The sequence below is a fragment of the Stomoxys calcitrans genome, chromosome 5 (genome assembly GCF_963082655.1).
Source record: "Stomoxys calcitrans chromosome 5, idStoCalc2.1, whole genome shotgun sequence".
NCBI classification, from domain to species: domain Eukaryota; kingdom Metazoa; phylum Arthropoda; class Insecta; order Diptera; family Muscidae; genus Stomoxys; species Stomoxys calcitrans.
The window spans coordinates 77291859-77309997 of NC_081556.1; the positions used below are offsets into that span (position 1 = coordinate 77291859).

General features: G+C 38.3%; 1 protein-coding gene across 3 annotated transcripts in view; it reads right to left on the reverse strand.

The window, feature by feature from the left end:
• LOC106096031 (carnitine O-palmitoyltransferase 1, liver isoform) overlaps nucleotides 1-18139 on the reverse strand; it is a 75004-nt gene that overhangs the window by 15845 nt on the left and 41020 nt on the right. For all 3 annotated transcript variants that reach the window (XM_013263547.2, XM_013263548.2, XM_013263546.2), the window contains exon 2: nucleotides 62-284. In XM_013263547.2, coding sequence (XP_013119001.2) covers nucleotides 62-202 — 141 coding nt within the window. In that variant the 5' untranslated portion in view covers nucleotides 203-284. The remainder of the gene's footprint in view (nucleotides 1-61; nucleotides 285-18139) is intronic.

An 18139-nucleotide genomic window follows, 5' to 3' on the forward strand; every position in this document is an offset into this window, starting at 1 on the left:
ATGGAAAATGAAAATGGTCAGTGAGATTTGTTTTTGTAACAATGAAAAAGTATAAGCTTACCCTTGCTCTGGCCACTCGCTTCTTCCAGGAACGGAAACCTGAGTTCCAGACTAGGTTAAGGACTTCTTGATCATAGTTGATGTCGAAGCCCTCATGGGTGATGGCAAACGAAAAGGCTACGGCCTGATGGGCTTCAGCCATGGTGAAGGCTTAATTACCTCCCCAAAAAAGTGTATCAATATTTGTAACTATGTTTGTATGGCTTTGCTGGCTTTAAAGAGATCTGCAATTAAAAGGGGGAAAAACAAGACCGATTAAATCATTTGCATATATATACATACATGCATATTTACACTGAGAGAAAAGCTTGGTGAATTAAATGTTAATTCATTCTAAAAATTTTACATTTTTTTTTACAATCTGACAATGTTACTAAAAATATAACTTAATTGTAAAAATATTTTAATAATTAAAATACTTATGATCGTAAATATTTTGATTTTTTTAATTAACCCATTAACGCCGAATGGGTACAAAAATACCCAAGAAAAAAGCAGACTTAAAAACATTCTAGCTCGAATTAGGAAAAAAGTATCCCAATGATTTTTTGGATTGGCGTAAAGTGGACAAATGAAACCAATTAAAAAAATTGTACCTTCATATAAGGTCATGTTTTGGGGGAAAAATTTCGGCAACTTCTAAAAGCTCAAACAATCAAACAAAAATGTTCTCGAAACTTTTAGGGGTGAGATTTCTGGAAACCTTTATATTATCTTATTTGATGGTTTGTAATTTAAAAAAAAAATATTATAAATTTGACAGTAGGTGAAACTTTATGTCAAAGTCATTAAAATTCACTTTTCTTCGCTATATGGTCACAAAACATAAAAAATGATTTTTTTTTAAAATAATAGCTTAGGAAATAAAAAGAAATCAAATCGAGATGCAGTTGTGAATAAGCATGATATATTATTCACAATGCATGAGAATAAGATTCTTCGCAAAATTTTTGGAGCAGTATGCGTTGAAGGAAAATATCGGCGTCGTATGAATCATTAGCTGTATTGGGTAGGTCATGTTGTCATAATGGATGAATTAGCTGGGGCTAATTCATGAAAATAGTGCTGATAGTAAACACAGAAGGTTAATGGAGCAAACGTTAGTCAGCTACATAATGTTACGAATTTTTATACCGTCCACCATAGGATGGGGTATACTAATTTCGTCATTCTGTTTGTAACTCCTCGAAATATTCGTCTTAGATCCCTTAAAGTATATATATTCTTGATTGTCATGACATTTTAAGTCGATTTAGTCATGTCCGTCTGTCTGTCGAAAGCACTCCAACTTTCGAAAGAGTAAAGCTGGCCGCTTGAAATTTTGCACAAATACTTCTTATTAGTGTATGTCGGTTGGGATTGCTATATAAACCGATCTTGGGTCTTGACTTTTTGAGTGCGCATTTATTATCCAATTTTGTTGAAATTTTGCGCGTGGTACTTTGGTACCACTTCCAACAACTGTGCTAAGTACGGTTCAAATCGTTCTTATAACCTGATATAGCTGTCATTACACCGATCTTGGGTCTTGACTTCTTGAGCCTCTTATCCGATTTGGCTGAAATTTAGCACGACGCGTTATTACTTCCATCAACTGTGCCAAATATGGTTCAAATAGGTGAACATCTAGAGTGCGCAATTATTATCTGATTTGGCTGAAATTTTGAATGGGGTGTTCTGTTATGACTTTCAATAACTGGTCCGAATCGGTAACCTGATATAGTTGCGATATAAACTGATCTTAAATCTTGATTTATTAAGCCACTATAGGGCGCAATTCTTATCCGATTTTGCCGAAATTTGTCATGACGTCTTTTGATAATACATCCAACAACTGTACCAAATATGGATCAAATCCGTCCATAATCTGATATAGCTGCCATATAAACATTCTGGGATCTTGACTCCTTGAGTCTCTAGAGGGCGCAATTATTGTCCGATTTTACTGAAATTTTGTACAACGGCTTCTCCCAAGACTTTTAATATACGTGTCAAATATGGTCTGAATCGGTCTATAGCCTGATAAAGCTCTCCTATAAACCGCTCTCCCTACTTTACTTCTTGAGCCCATAAGGAGCGGAATTCTTATTAACACAATGATTGGAGACCGTAGGGTCTCCAATATTCAATTCATTTATGGTCCGAATAGGACCAATACGTGATATAGCTCCAATAGCATAGCAATTCTTTTCCTTTATCCTTTGTTAACCTTAAAAGGGATACCGGAAAAGAACTCGACAAACGCGATCCATGGTGGAGGGTATATAAGAATCGGCCCGGCCGAACTTAATACGGCTTTACTTGTTTTGTCTGCTTAGCTCATGATAACAACGAATTTCTTAGAATGTATTTGCCAAAAATTCAATTGTACTCCAGAATTTATTTTCCTTTAATGCGATTCTAGATGTTTTCAAGTTAATTCCAATTATTATCTTCGTATATGTGTTGGCTTCAATCGCAAATTTCAAATAGCCAGACAGGGTATTTATTAGTCATGAGACCTTCAAATAATATTTGATATAAATTGTGCTTTCGCGATATGATAATAATATCAATTTGGGTTAAGCAATTCTTTTTCTTTCTTTTTGCCCACCAAATTCCAGACACTGAAATGTCTGAGCCCATTTATTGATAATATTCAATTCTTTATGTTGTTTTTTTTTTGTGAAAAAAAAACGTGTGTAAATAGCCTACAGCCTACAGGTTCCACTTGTGACGACAAAAACAAACAAAACAGAATAATTAAGCAAAACAAATATTTTCGATAAACATTCAACAAATGCGCAGAACTACAAATTTAATTAAATATTGAATAGAAATGTTTCGCTATAGCTTACACACATTTCAAGATGTCATTAACGTCTGGAAATTTTTGAACCCACTTAAATTTCGAAGAGTTTTTCATCTGTTTTAAAGCCTCATACAGCTCTATTGATATTTTTGTCTCAAACTAAGCCATTGGAAGTGTGAGACAGACTTAAGGCGATAGAAGAATGGATTGAAGATGGGAGCAGCTCATACCATCGCGGTATAATGGAGGCGACGATAGGAAACCTGGAAGGAAGGGAAAAGGTTTCCGATCGGATACCTGAGATGAACCTTGAAGTCGTGTGCGAGGTACTGCTACCATCGGCACAGTCTTGGATTGACGGAACCCTAGTATTGCCATCTGGAAGATCATGTTACACTAGAGGACAGAGTGGTCCTGGGAGTTTACATTGAGAACCCAGGGACTCAGATCTGTTTTAGACTGTCTGATCATAATACGATCCTGCAGGGGGAGATCCGGGCGATCACGGAGTGCGTGAAGTGGTGTGGTGCTAACGCGAGCACGTCGAGTGTGAACATCTTTACCGACAGTAAAATTGCCATAAGGACAATAACAACTAGGACGGTAAGGTCACGAACAGTCTTGCAGTGTAAGAAGGACATTAACGCCTTCTCTGAGGATGGCAAAATCTGCATCGTTTGGGTGCCTGGCCATAACGGAGTAGGGGGGAATGAAAGGGCAGACGATTCGGCGGTGAAGGCCAGAGGACTGCCGTCAATAAACTTGCTTAACCCGAAGCCTTTCGGGTCGACGTAGTTCGAGTTACATTGTGGAGCAGCGAAACGGTCGGTAAGATGGCGAAAATCCTATGGGGGGATACATATCGTGAGAAGATGAGGCTATTACTGGAAGGGACATATAGGACTACGAGCTCACTAATGTAAAATCGGTGCGGCAAGTGATAGCCTGTGTAGGGCATGCGGGGATGATGATGAGACGTTGAAGCATTTCCTTTGTCATTGCATTGGAGACACAATACTAGACATGAACCAACTTAGGGGAGTGTTATTGAAAACAATTAAGGATTTTGTAAGTAGCACGGAATTCCTAACTTGAATTTTTTTTTAGAGGTTACTTTATAGTTTTTAGAGCGCACAACAAGCGGATTACTGGCTTAGGTGTATGTCCATAGTAGCATGTGGCGGATTAATATCTGCACCTCACCTCCTATCATTTAAGCCCGATTTAGGGACCCTGAAAATATATCAGCAACGTGCTCTATTCTCATATACTTGAACCCCATATTGCCATTGACCTTAAAATTGGATTGGATAAACCCCTTATTGAAAAAGCCAGCTATTATGTCCACCATAACAACCCCCTACTCCTACTTGGGGGTTGTTATGGTGGTGGGACGTCCCCTAGGCAGTTGGCCCCGAATGTTGATGTCAGATTCATGATATACTCCCAAATACCCTTCTTTTGAGCTCCATTTTTCCGTAGTCGGCCGTAGTGTCCGGTTTGGGGGATAGGGCGACCACTCAGTGGCTAGGTTTTGAAAGTATATATCATATTTGTGTTCTACTCTAAAATGTAATCTTATTTGAGCCTCGTATTGCCATGGTAAGGTGTTATGGGGGTGGGGTGGCCCCATAGACACTTTTCCGGGCATTGATATCAGATTCTCGCTTTACTTCCAAAGACCTTTCATTTGAGCCCCATATTGCTATGGCTGTAAATTTGTCTACACTGGGGGATGTTCTCGGGGATGGGCGGCCCCCCAAACATTTGGTCCCACATCTGGATATCAGATTCGTATTCTACACTCAAAAAACTTTTTATTTAAGGCCCATATTGCCATGGTCAGTAAATAAGTCCTGTTTAGGGGTTGTTTTGGGGAAGGGTTGGACCCCCAGAAATGTGGTCCCACATTTGGATATCAGATTCGTATTTTACTGGTAAAACCTTTCATTTGAGACCATATTGGTCAATATGTCCGATTTAGGGGAGTTTTGGGGGTTGGGGTGGTCCCCCTAACACTTGGTCCGACATTTGGACATCAGATACTTTTTGTTATCCTAAATAACTTTCATTTGAGTCCCATATTGTCGTGAATGGTCTAAATATATATTTGGTAGGTTTTAGGGTGGGGCGGCCCCCCTAGATACCCCATCCGAAATTTGGATACCAAATTTTTGTTTTTAGGTTACTAAAGGGTGATTTTTTTGAGGTTAGGATTTTCATGCATTAGTATTTGACAGATCACGTGGGATTTCAGACATGGTGTCAAAGAGAAAGATGCTCAGTATGCTTTGACATTTCATCATGAATAGACTTACTAACGAGCAACGCTTGCAAATCATTGAATTTTATTACCAAAATCAGTGTTCGGTTCGAAATGTGTTCATTCACCGTTCAGCGATGAGGCTCATTTCTGGTTGAATGGCTACGTAAATAAGCAAAATTTGCCGCATTTGGAGTGAAGAGCAACCAGAAGCCGTTCAAGAACTGCCCATGCATCCCGAAAAATGCACTGTTTGGTGTGGTTTGTACGCTGGTGGAATCATTGGACCGTATTTTTTCAAAGATGCTGTTGGACGCAACGTTACTGTGAATGAACACATTTCGAACCGAACACTGATTTTGGTAATAAAATTCAATGATTTGCAAGCGTTGCTCGTTAGTAAGTCTATTCATGATGAAATGTCAAAGCATACTGAGCATCTTTCTCTTTGACACCATGTCTGAAATCCCACGTGATCTGTCAAATACTAATGCATGAAAATCCTAACCTCAAAAAAATCACCCTTTATAAGAGAGCACACAAAATTTCGCTTAAATCGCACCATCTCCATCTCCGAGATCTGGTGTTTCTGAAAATTAGAGTAAGGGGGAGGATCCGCTCCCCCTTCAGATTTCATAAAATGGAGTATCCAATTTTCAACACGGGATTTTACGCACGCGGACCAATTAGACTCCAAGTACATGTAAGTCAGTTTTCTGAGCAACATCTTCTCAAACAATTCCAATTCACATCCTAATACCAACCTTATGCAGGCTGTTGTATACTCTTTTGATTTTTTCGTAAATTTTTCTGTGTGCATACATACTACAATATTAAACTATTAGTAGCTATAGCTATTGCCATGCTGAGTTTTTAATGTACATAACAATTAAAAGACATTAAAATAATTCAAACAAGTGTTTGCAGTTGAATGAATGTTCGTTCCAACCCATGTGTGTGGCGATTCGTGGAATTCTATACGGCTGGTTGAATTGCAAATTAATTGCTTCAATCGGAATTAATTGTCAACTTATGAATATTGAACTAATTGTGACGAAGAACGCTGAATTTGTTTTCTTTTTTATGTAATCGGTGCGAAATATATGCTGACACCGGGCGTTAAAAGTTTGGCTGCGTCTACGTCATTTGTTTACTTGTTTTGTTTTTTTTTTTTGGGATATTATTGCTGTTTTCATTTTGTGCTCATTAATAGGTTCCAAAGATATTCTTTTTCAGCGGTTTTATTTGTTGTTTTCTTTTTCACATTGACAAATGCAAAATGCAAATGATCAAGGTTAATGACGGACCCTGAATAAAAAAGCCACCAACTGTGGCATGAACTAGTTAAATAGGCATCAAAAGTCGAACAGTTACACTCGAAGACGTTTGAAAGCAATGTGATAATTAAAGAAATATTATTGAACGCCAGATAATAAACATTCATACACTTATATTTGTAAAAAAAAACACATTTAGTAGGGCAGAGAAGAGTTTTCAAACACAAAGGGTCAAAGAAATGAAGTCATTATTGCTTTGCTCTTAAGAAGGTTAGGTTAGGTTAGGTTAAAAAGAGGATGCAGATATTAATCCGCCCCATGCTACTATGGACATACACCTAAGCCAGTAATCGGCTTGTGCGCTCTCAAAACTATAAAGTAACCTCTAAAAAGAAAATTTAAAGTTAGGAAGTCCATGCTACTTGCAAAATCCTTAATTTTTTTCAATACCACTCCCCTAAGTTGGTCCATGTCGGGTATGGTGTCTCCCCCTAAGTGCCGGTATCTGTTAGACGCGAAAGCCGGGCAATGACAAAGGAAATGCTTCAACGTCTCATCTCATCTTCCCCGCATGCCCTACACATGCTATCACTTGCCACTCCGATGTTACATAAGTGAGCTCGTAGTCCTATGTGTCCCGTTATGATACCAATAGCTATAATGACCTCCTTCTTGCTTTCTATCAGTAATAGCCTCGTCTTCTTACGATCTGGATCCCCCCCCATAGGATTTTCGACGTCCTACCGACCGTTTCGCTGTTCCACAATGTTGCATGCGCATTCGTTGCCCAGTCCCTTAACTCGGACTGAGTCGTCCCGAAAGGCTTCGGATTAACCAAGTTTATTGACGGCAGTCCTCTGGCTTTCACCGCCAAATTATCTGCCTTTTCATTTCCCCTTACTCCGTTATGGTCCGGCACCCAAACGATGCGGATTTTGCCATCCTCAGAGAAGGCGTTAATCTCCTTCTTACACTGCAAGACTTTTCGTGACCTTGCCGTCCTGGTTGTTGTTGTAGCAGTGTGTGGTACACTGAGGCGGCAGCCCTTGCCGATGAAGGAATTCATCGGGTCAATCCAGTATGTACAACCGGCGGCCATGGGATTGTTCCTGGTTGTTATTGCCCTTATGGCAATTTTACTGTCGGTAAAGATGTTCACACTCGACGTCCTTGCGTTAGCATCACACCACTTCACGCATTCCGTGATCGCCCGGATCTCTGCCTGCAGGACCGTGTTATGGTCAGGCAGTCTAAAACAGATCTCAGTTCCTGGGTTCTCAATGTAAACCCTCAGGCCCACTCTGGCTGCAGTGCCTCGCACTCGACTTCACGGTACATCTCTGGTATCCGATCGGAAACCTCTTCCCTTCTTTCCAGGCTTCCTATCGTAGCGTCGATTATACTGCGATGGCATGAGCTGCTCCCATCCTCAATCCATTCGCCCATCGCCTTAAGTCTCATAGTCGTTGTGGCTACCTCACACTTAATCTGTATGTCAATGGGTCGGATATCTAGAATAGTCTCCAGTGCACTAGTGGGCGTGGTTCTCATCGCTCCGCTTAAGCCAAGACAACATGTTCCCTGAACTTGCTGTATGGCCCTTATGTTGCACTTTTTCTCCATAGCAGTCCAGTAAGTAAGTGTAAGTGTAAGTAAGTATTGGTCTAATCACGCTCCTGCAGAGCCAGTGGACTATCCTCGGATTCAGGCCCCATTTCGAGCCCGTCTACATATTGCCCAATATCTGTGGATCAATTAAAAAATTAATTGAAAATTTCAATAATTTTTTAATTAGTTCAATTAAAAAACTAGTCGAAAATTTCAATTATTTTTAATTGAATATGCAATTTTTATTAATTGAAAATTTTTCCAATTACTTTTTCAAAAACGGTGATTGATATTATCATTTCCGTGATTGAAGCAGTTTCAATTAAAAAATTAATTGGATCAATGAATATGAAACGAATGAAATAATAGTTTAGTGTAGTTTTTTGTCACCATGTATTTGCTTCCGAAAATTTCGCTTAAGGTGCATACTGGGCTTTAGCAGTTATACGCGTTCAATATTTATCATAACACCAGAACGAAATATTTGCTGAAACAACAGCATTACAACTAAAACAGCAGCAATGTCTCCTTTTCCATTTCCAGCAGAAGAAAACTGTTGTTATAGCAAACGTTCTTGCTATTTTAAATAACAAATTTCTTTGAGTGTAGAAGCAAATGCACTAGTTAATACATTGACATATATAATCTTACTCATTTAGTGGCTACGTATATCAATTTAAAGTATGTTGATAGTTTTGAAATATTTATTTACATTTTTTATTGAAAGCATAAAGAATTTTACAAATAAAGCCTAGTACTGAGTTCATGCGGATAAGACTTGCCTATTAATTGATTGCAAAAACTGACGGTCTCTCATGGTCTCCATAACTTAAACACAACACACACTAATGGCAACATCAGTGATTGATTGTGGGCAATTTCGTCAGAAATTAATAAATACACCTAGAAAAATAAGTTTACTGATATCAGCAAACATTGTTTGCTGATTTTATATGACAATTTTTATCCTTTGAAAAAAAAACTTAAATTTTTGAACATCAAAACGATCGTTTAACAATTCCACAATTCATGTAAATTTTTGGCTATTTTAGAAGTTAACTTTTTTGCTTTAAAGCATGAATATGATTTTAGTAAATATTTTTTCTGCTTTTAATTGAAATCATTTAAAATTATTACATTATAAAAAGCTTCGTAAAATTGTATTCTAAAACTCTTTAGCACCAAAATATAAGCTATAATACAAAATTTTTTGAAGCATTTTTGATATTAAGATGATTAAAATAAGATGTTGCTATCTAAAAATAACAGAAAATGTTTGCTGTTTTAGCAAAAAACTACTGATGTCCCATTTTAAGCAAACTTTTTGCAGTTTTTACGAACACAGTTCTATGACTGCATGTTCAAGCGAAATGTATAATGATGCTGCGACACGTCGCTTCTACTTTGCTTGAAGAACTCAGTACAAATTCTGCGGAATCTGTTCGCACTCAGTACTAGGCTTAAAATAAGTTAGGTTAGAGTGGCAGTCCTTTACTCATTTAGACAATTTTAAGTACATTGTGATACTGCACTGGTAATCCATGCACGCTACCAACTCGGCTACCGGGCCGCCCTTATTATTTACGAACTAGAGAAATACGAAACGTAAAACTCAGAACATGAACTAATAAACCATTGAGGGGGTTTCCCCTGGTAAACACACAAGGAAAGCAACTGCCCAGCAATGAAAAAACCTATCATGTAATTCATTCTAGAAACTTTTATTAATAACAGCTATAACAGCAAATTGCGGTTAATAAATATTATTGACATGTATTTTGTAACAAAGGTTACACGTTTGTTCAAACCTTTGGCCATGGCGCAGAATTATCGCCACTAGTTGCCCATGTGTAATTATTTGTGGTAAGAAACTTGATTACATGTTTAGTGAAAAGTGACGTTGTTTGTTTTTGTTTTGGGTTTGTTTACGCTTTGCTTCAATTCTAATAATAATTCCCCGTTATCAAGGTGCAGACGAGCAATGTAATCAATATCAGTCATCAGAGTCCAATTGAAAATGATAATGGATTGCTGATCGCTATTGCCGCGTTGGCTATTATGGACATTACGACACATTGACACCTTGCTTTTTAACAGTCGACCAGCACTTTGTATAGCAGAAAAACGGCCAAACAAAAAATATAGTTTTACGATTTGCTATCACTTCCGCACAGAGAATTAATTATTTGTTTACAATATATGCTGTCATTTTATTACATAAATGTTATAGCATGATAGGTATACGATTTTAATCACTTTGATATACTTCTTTCTTTATATATTGTATAAAATTCAATTTGTGTTTGTTTGTTCCGTATAGACTCAAAAACGGCTGAACCGATTACCTAGACTTTTTCACAGATTGTGTAGGTTGGTCTGTAAGGAAACTTAGGCTATATAATTTTTTGATATCGGGAGGGAGGCGGACCCTCCCCCTTACCCCAAAAGTACTACCCAAAAATAAAAGTGGACCGATCGGGACAATATGGGATTCAAATGAAAGGTATTCAAGAGTAGAGTACGAATTTCATAATAAAAGCAGGGTCCATGTACCTGGGGGGCCGCCCCAACCCCAAAAAACCCCTTAAAATAGGTTTATTTGACTATCATGACAATATAGGACTCAAATGAAAGGTATTCGGGAGTGGATAACGAATTTGGTCAGGAAGAAGGAATAGGCTTTATAATTTATTGATAACGGAAGGGGGCGGACCGTCCACCCTAACCTCAAAAACACCACTCAAAATCAAAAGTGGACCCATAAGGACAATATGGGTATCAAATGAAAAGTATGCGGGAGTAGATAACGAATCTGGCATACAAAATCATGTCGATGTATAGGGGGTCACCCCACCCCCAAAAAAACGCCCAAACGCCCACCCCCACATTTGCCAATCACGGATATATGGGACTCGGTTTGTTTGTTCCATATAGACTGAATAATGGCAGAAATGATTTTCTCGAAATTTTCGCTCTCATTTTATTACATAAATGTTATAGCATGATTGGTATACAATTTTAATCACTTTGATATACATATTTCTTATATATAAAATTCAATTTGCGTTTGTTTGTCTGTTCCGTATAGACTCAAAAACGGCTGAACCGATTACCTTGAAATTTTCACGGGCGACGGACCCCCCCCCTAGCCAAAAACACAACCCAAAATCAAAAGTGGACCGATCGAGACAATATAGGTATGAAATGAAAGGTATTGGAGAGTAGAATACGAATATGGTATTAACATTTGCGTCTAAGTACCCATAGGGCCGCCCAACCCCAAAACTGCCCCAAACAGACGTATTGGACGTTCATTTCAATATGGGGCACAAATGAAAGGTATTCGGGAGTAGATTTCAAATCTGGCATACAAAATCAGATCGAAGTATAGGGTGTCATCCAACCCCTCAAGAACGAATTATGACTATATGATACTTGGCTGAACCGATTTTCTTAAAATATTCATAGATTGTGTACTTTATTAGATATCGGGTGGAGGCGGACCCTCCTTTTTACCGCAAAAACGCCACCCATATTCTAAAGTGGTCCGATGGGCACAATAAGGGATCAAATGAAAGGTATTGGAGACCAAATTTGGGTTCAACTACCCTGCGGGCCCCCCCAAACCCCAAAAATCCTCTAAAGAGATATATTCGAAGTTCATGTCAATATGGGACTCAAATGAAAAGTTTTAAGCAGTAGTTTACAAATATGGCATAAAGCATTAGGGTCAAGTAATGGGAGGTCGCCCACCCCCAAATACCCCCAAATGGGCATATTGGACCGACCATGGTTATATGGGACTCAAATGAAAGGTATTAGGGAGTAGATTACGAATATGAAATTAAAATTTGCGTTCAAGTCTAGGTGGCGCTTTTTTTCCTAAAGATACGTGAAATGGGTTATTTGACCCATATTGAAAGGTATTTGGAAGTAGAAAAGGAATTTGATATCCAATTTTAGAGCCAAGTGTTTTGAGGTACTCCCTAAAGCACCCACTAAACTGAACTTCATTTCCGTTATTTTCAGTTAAAAGAGCCGGTGGCCGCGCCAGCCCCAAAACACCCTCCAAACGATTCATATTTACCGGCCATGGCAATATGGGGCTCAAATTAAAGGGTTTTTGAAGTGCATCATGAATTTGATGTCCATATGTGAGTCGAAATGTCTGAGGTGCCATTCCTCCCCTAACGATAACATTATCCTAAGGAAGAACATTACCACAAGAAACAGAAAAGGGGCAAATTCACACACATCAATGAATGCTTTCCGATTCAAGTTTAAACTCAATGATAAGGGGCCTCTTTTTATAGCCGAGTCCCAACGGCATCCCGCAGTGCGACACCTCTTTGGGGAAAATTTTTTAAATGACCATGCATGGCATTGTACCTCGCAAATGTCGCCAACATTAAGAGGGGATAAACAACGCTTTGTTCGATGTTTTTGCCAGGATTCGAACGGGTTCAGCGTCATAGGCTACAATGGCACGAATTCGATATCCGCATTCAGGGCGAAGTGTCCCCACCCTAAAAAGATATTAGAGAGTTAAAGAAGGCGCAGCGAAGCGGTTAACCGAATATTTTATACATTCGCTTAAAGAAAAAATTCAGATGCTTAAATTATTTTGTTTGTTTAATGTGGTCGGTCAAGGGATTTTATACATTAATTTCAATATTTAGTTTAGTTTTCTATTTAAAAAAAGTGAATTATTTCTGCAAAGTCATTTGAACACATTTATGTGTGTTTGATCGATTAAAAGGTGTTATCTATTTGTTCTTATATTTTGTTAAACTGTTTCACTTCGATTTGGCATAGTTAACGTTTGTCGGTCATAAATATTGTGCAATTTATAGTAAAAATGTTCATGATAAATATTTCGTATTTCAAATTGTTCACAGATAGTGTGCTCATAAAAGTTTCAGTGATGTGGGGTAAAATAGTAGCGAGCGGCTTATAACATTGCGATTAGAGTACTACATGGTTATGAAACATCGCAATCAAAAGTGGAAATGCATGCTTCTAATAAATAATTGCTAAAAACCAATACAAAGTCCATTCACATTTGTATGGTAATACTTTTATCGCGTTAATAGGCGTGTTTTTTTTCTCTTTTTTGTTGTTGGTTTTGATGAAAAAAAAACTATCTCCGATTATGTTCCTTAGATGTTTAAGTATAACCGCTAAAAGTTGTCGGTGTAGATAAGCATGCAATAAGCATTAAAGAAAGTGTGATATTTTTATTCAAAAGTTAGATTAAAAATTTAATTTAACAGTAAAGTTTATATAACACTAGGTGGCCCGGTGTGCTTTGTTTATTTGTAAAAACAAGTATTTCTTTAAATATTATGAAGTATCAAAACTTTCAGGGGTCCTTCGGTCGGTCCTTCTTGAATCCACATTATTTATTTTGTTAACCGTTTTTGTTATATACTCCACCATAGGATGGGGGTATACTAATTTCGTCATTCTGCTTGTAATACCTCGAAATATGCCTCTAAGACCCCATAAAGTATATATATTCTTGATAGTCTCGACGCACCGAGTTGATCTGGCCATGTCCGTCCTTCTGTCGAAATCACGACAGCGGTCAAACGTGTAAAGCTAGCCGCTTGAAATTTTGCACAGATACTTAATATTGATGTAGGTCGTTGGGGATTGCCAAGGGGTTATATCTCCAATCAGATTTGGATATAGCTTCCATATAAACCGATCTCCCGATTTGACTTCTTGAGCCCTTACAAGCCGCAATTTCTGTCCGATTTGGCTGAAATTGTTCATGCGTTACGATTTCCAACAGCTGTGCCAAATACGTTCAAAATCAGTCTATAATCTGATATAGCTCCCATGTAAAGCGGTCTCCCGATCATCCTTGTTCGGTTCCTAGAAGCTTTAATTTTTGCTGGTTTGACAGAAGCTTGATATGTGGAATAAAATTATGCCCTTCAACTAAATTTATTTTGCAATGTTAGTTTGTTTCTCTTTCGAGACGAGCTCAATGATCGGAGATGCCGTTGTCTAGCGTTCGAAGCCATCAATACAACTTCCAACAGATGCACAGAATCATGTGTAATAGTACGGAAGAGGCACAATTCTCGCCCTCTAGAAGCTCAAGAAGTCTAATTGGGAGATCGTTTTATATGGGGGACATATCATGTAATGGACTGAATTGAATCATACTTAGCACAGTGGTTGGAAGTCATATCGAAACATGTCATGCAAAATTTCAGCCAATCGGATAAGAACTGCACACTCTAGAAGCTTAAGAAGTCAAGACCCAAGATGGGCTTATACGGCAGCTATATCAGGTTATGGACCGATTTGAATCATACATAGCACAGTTCTTGGAAGTCATAACGAAACACGTCATAAAAAAATTTCGGCCAAATCGGATAGGAATTGCGCCCTCTGGAGGTTCAAGAAGTCTTATCGAGAGATTGGTTTATATGGCGGCCATATCAGTTTATGGAGTGATTTAGAACATATTTAGCACAATTGTTGGAAGTCACACCAGAACACTTCGTGCAAAAATTCAGCCAAATGGATAAGAATTGCGCCCTCTAGAAGCTGTAGAAATCAAGACCCAAGGTTGATTTATATGGCAGCTATATCAGGTTATCAACCGATTTAGACCATACTTGGCACAGTTGTTGGAAGCCATAACAAAACACCAGGGCAAAATTTCAGCGCCCTCTAGAAGCTCAAGAAGTCAAGATCCAAGATCGGTTTATATCGCAGCTATATCAAAAATCATTTATAATCCCAACCGAATCAGCAAACTAGCCTAGAATAAATGACAGCAATATCCGTTGATTCATAAGGCGGGGGACGTATGTTAAGCTTATTTGTATTGCCGATTTTAAGAACCTAAGTTTACTAGGTTTTAGGTTTGATTAAAAAGACAAACACAATACGTTTACAGCAAAAGATGGTTTAATACACGAAAGGATGATTGTTTTGGTTTGTTTTTATTTTGTGTCACGTCAGATAGTGTAGCTGCGAAAGTCTCATTTTTATTTTATTATTCTTTTGCGTAAAGCTCAGTCTGCCAACAGTCAGTATTGGGAGGTTCGCGATCGTGTGCGAATGTAAAAGAAGTGAACATTTTTAAAATTTACAATGTCGCTCTCGCATGTGATTGTACCTCTTTTTTTCTTCGATACTGCAGATAGAACACTTTCGGCATATGTGTACCGGCTATAGATCATAATTCAAAATGATATACACTATTCGTAGTTGTGATAGGTACCCTTAACAGTTTGCATGGGCGCACCGAATATTAAATACTTTGTCCCCATAACAACGTACGTACATAAATCAAATTGTAGCCACTCACTTTGTCTAAACAGACCCCAACTGTTTATGTTTTCTTTAGTTAAATCTTTCTGCGGGCTAGGAGGAGTACAAAGTCCATCTTCTAAAAATATGTGTTGGAAAATCGTTTTTGAGACCACTTAAAATGCAAAAGAACATAAACCGTCTTATCCCATAAAAAAATTATTTTGATTACGTTTGTTAAATTTAATAACAATTAAAAATTTAAAGATGTTTTCTTAAAATTTTTGAAAACGATTTTTTTGGCTTGTATTTATTCTTGTTGTTAACCAAACATTTCCTTCTTATTTTTGGTTTCTTTTTTAAATGTAGGTCAACTAATTTTAAGAATTTCGGCATATATTTTTGTCCGATATAAACATATGTTTATGATTTTATTTAGATTACAAATAAATGGAGAATTGGAGAAAAATATTTCCTCGACCACAGACTTGTTTTTGTCTATAAAAAGCTAACCATTTTTTGAATCACTGCAAAAGTACAAAACCTAGTTCATGTGATAGTTTCCTTGGTACTGTTTTAAGGGGAGTTTTTTTTAACTTTGGCTACTTTATATCAAAACGTGTTGAATGAAAGAACATTCTAGAAACAAGGTGAATATATACATCTTCAAAATTCTTACCGCAATCATACAATAAACTTAATTTCAATGGGTGTTGACTCACTTTTGATGCTCTTATAGGGTATTTGGTCAATATTTCAAGACATTTTAAACAGAAGTTCGAATTTAGAATACCTCCATAGAATGGTACCAAAGAATGCCAGAATATTCCAATATGTTAAAAAAAGGAGTAGGCGTATGCTTATCATTAACACCGGTATTGACAAAACTTAAAGTAGATTTAAAACAGGTTTCCTTTATAGAACTGTCTAATAAACCTATTTTAAGGCTTAATTAAGTTTTGTGATTAAGTTTTCCCGTAATAATTCGATATTTACTGATAAGGACCTCCTTTAACATACAGAAGTGTTATCTTTAATCAATACAGAAGTGTTATCTTTAATCAATATCGAATTATAAATAACACTTCTAAGATGTATCCTCCACGGAGCTGCAGAATTCTACCCAGGATTTGTTCAGAGCCTTTCTAAGCTCGCCCTTATATTTTCGTTGCTCAGCCTTATAAATGCCCCCATCGTGGACCACCGTAGAGCAGAGGTTAGCATGTCCGCCTATGATGCTGAACGCCTGAGTTCGAATCCTGGCGAGACCATCAGAAAAAATTTTCAGCTAATGCTGGCAACATTTGTGAGGCACTGCGGCACTCCGTTCGGACTCGGCTATAAAAAGGAGACCCCTTATCATTGAGCTTGAAAACTTGAATCGGACTGCACTCATTGATATGTGAGAAGTTTGCCCCTGTTTCTTAGTGAAATGTTAATGGGAAAAAATTTTGCAAATCGTGTGGTGCTCTTGTGGCTTTTGCTCTGTTGAAGAGTTTTCTGCAGTCCTTCCTTAGACAAACCAGCTCCGGGGTCCACCATGGAGGTCGCTGTTTGCCCCTTGGCTTGGCACTAGGTCATGCTGACACAAGCGAGTCATTCAGGGCCTTCGTGTGTTTCCACTTCCTTTTCTAGTTTAGAAGGAATAGTGGTGCAGAATTTGTGCCGAAATTTATCCCAATCCGCCTTTCTTGTGTTAAGCCGAGGGACCACTACTTCAGTATTTTCTCTAAGGCTGAAACTAATATAACGATGATCAGAGAAGATGTGGTCATCCAACACTTCCCAGTCGCATATTCTTCCACTTATATCTTCCGATACAAAGGTAATATCTAGTACCTCCTGCATGTTCCTGATGATAAAGGTCGGTTTATCTCCTTTATTACAAATCGCCAGATTGCAACTTATAATATATTCAATAAGCAGCTCACTCCTTTCGTTGACATCCGAACTTCCCCGTATCTGGTGATGTGCATTAGCATCACTTCCTACAATGAGGCTTTTTTCCCTATCGTGTTTTCTCTGAATCGTGTGCCATATATAGGGAAGCCAGCCAGTAATGAGACTTGTTTATTTCAAGGCTGGCTACTACTTAATCTTCAGTGCTTAGCGACGGAAGAAGAAAAACATTTAGACTACTCTTTGCAAGAATACAGGCTCTGTGTCTCCCATTCTCCGTAACCTTAAAAAGTTTAAATCCCGGAATTCTTAGTCCACGAACCATTCCTCTACACACCCATGGTCCTTTAGTGCCGCCGAAGCGTCCTTACAATGGTGGAGATTTATCTGTAAAAACCGGACTATAGTCAGCATTCAGAACTTCCACAACTGTTGCGTTAGCCTCGTCTTCTGATTTCACCAGGAGTTCATCCTCACAAAATTCGTTAGAACTTGTCATGATGAGCTTCCGTACGCATCCAGGGGCAGGAGAGAAAGCTGTGGAACCACTCTTCCTCAGGACAATGGGCACTTGCGGTGTGGACGATTTCTCCTTAGATGCTTCACTAACTGCTGTTGTCGAAGTACTTTCTGAGTTCCGTGCTTCCCCGCTGGCGCACATTTTGAGCCCAGTCCAAGTTTGTGTGAGCTTGTCGGGTGCCGTTTCGATGCCATCACCTCCTGTCTCGATTGTGGCAGGGGTTTTTCAGTCTACTGCAATCTGCCAGATTTTAGCGATGTTGTCGATAGTTCCTTAGGCAAGTGTTCAGCAACAACTGCCGAGTCGTCTCCTGATTCCCCAACCCCACCGCTTCTATAGACCTTCAGTTTCGACTTGTTGAATCCGTAAACAGCTAACTTCGACGAAAAGTGGAAAGCTGATGTTGTGGATATGGTGCGGAAGAGTATTTCAAAAGCGTATGGTAC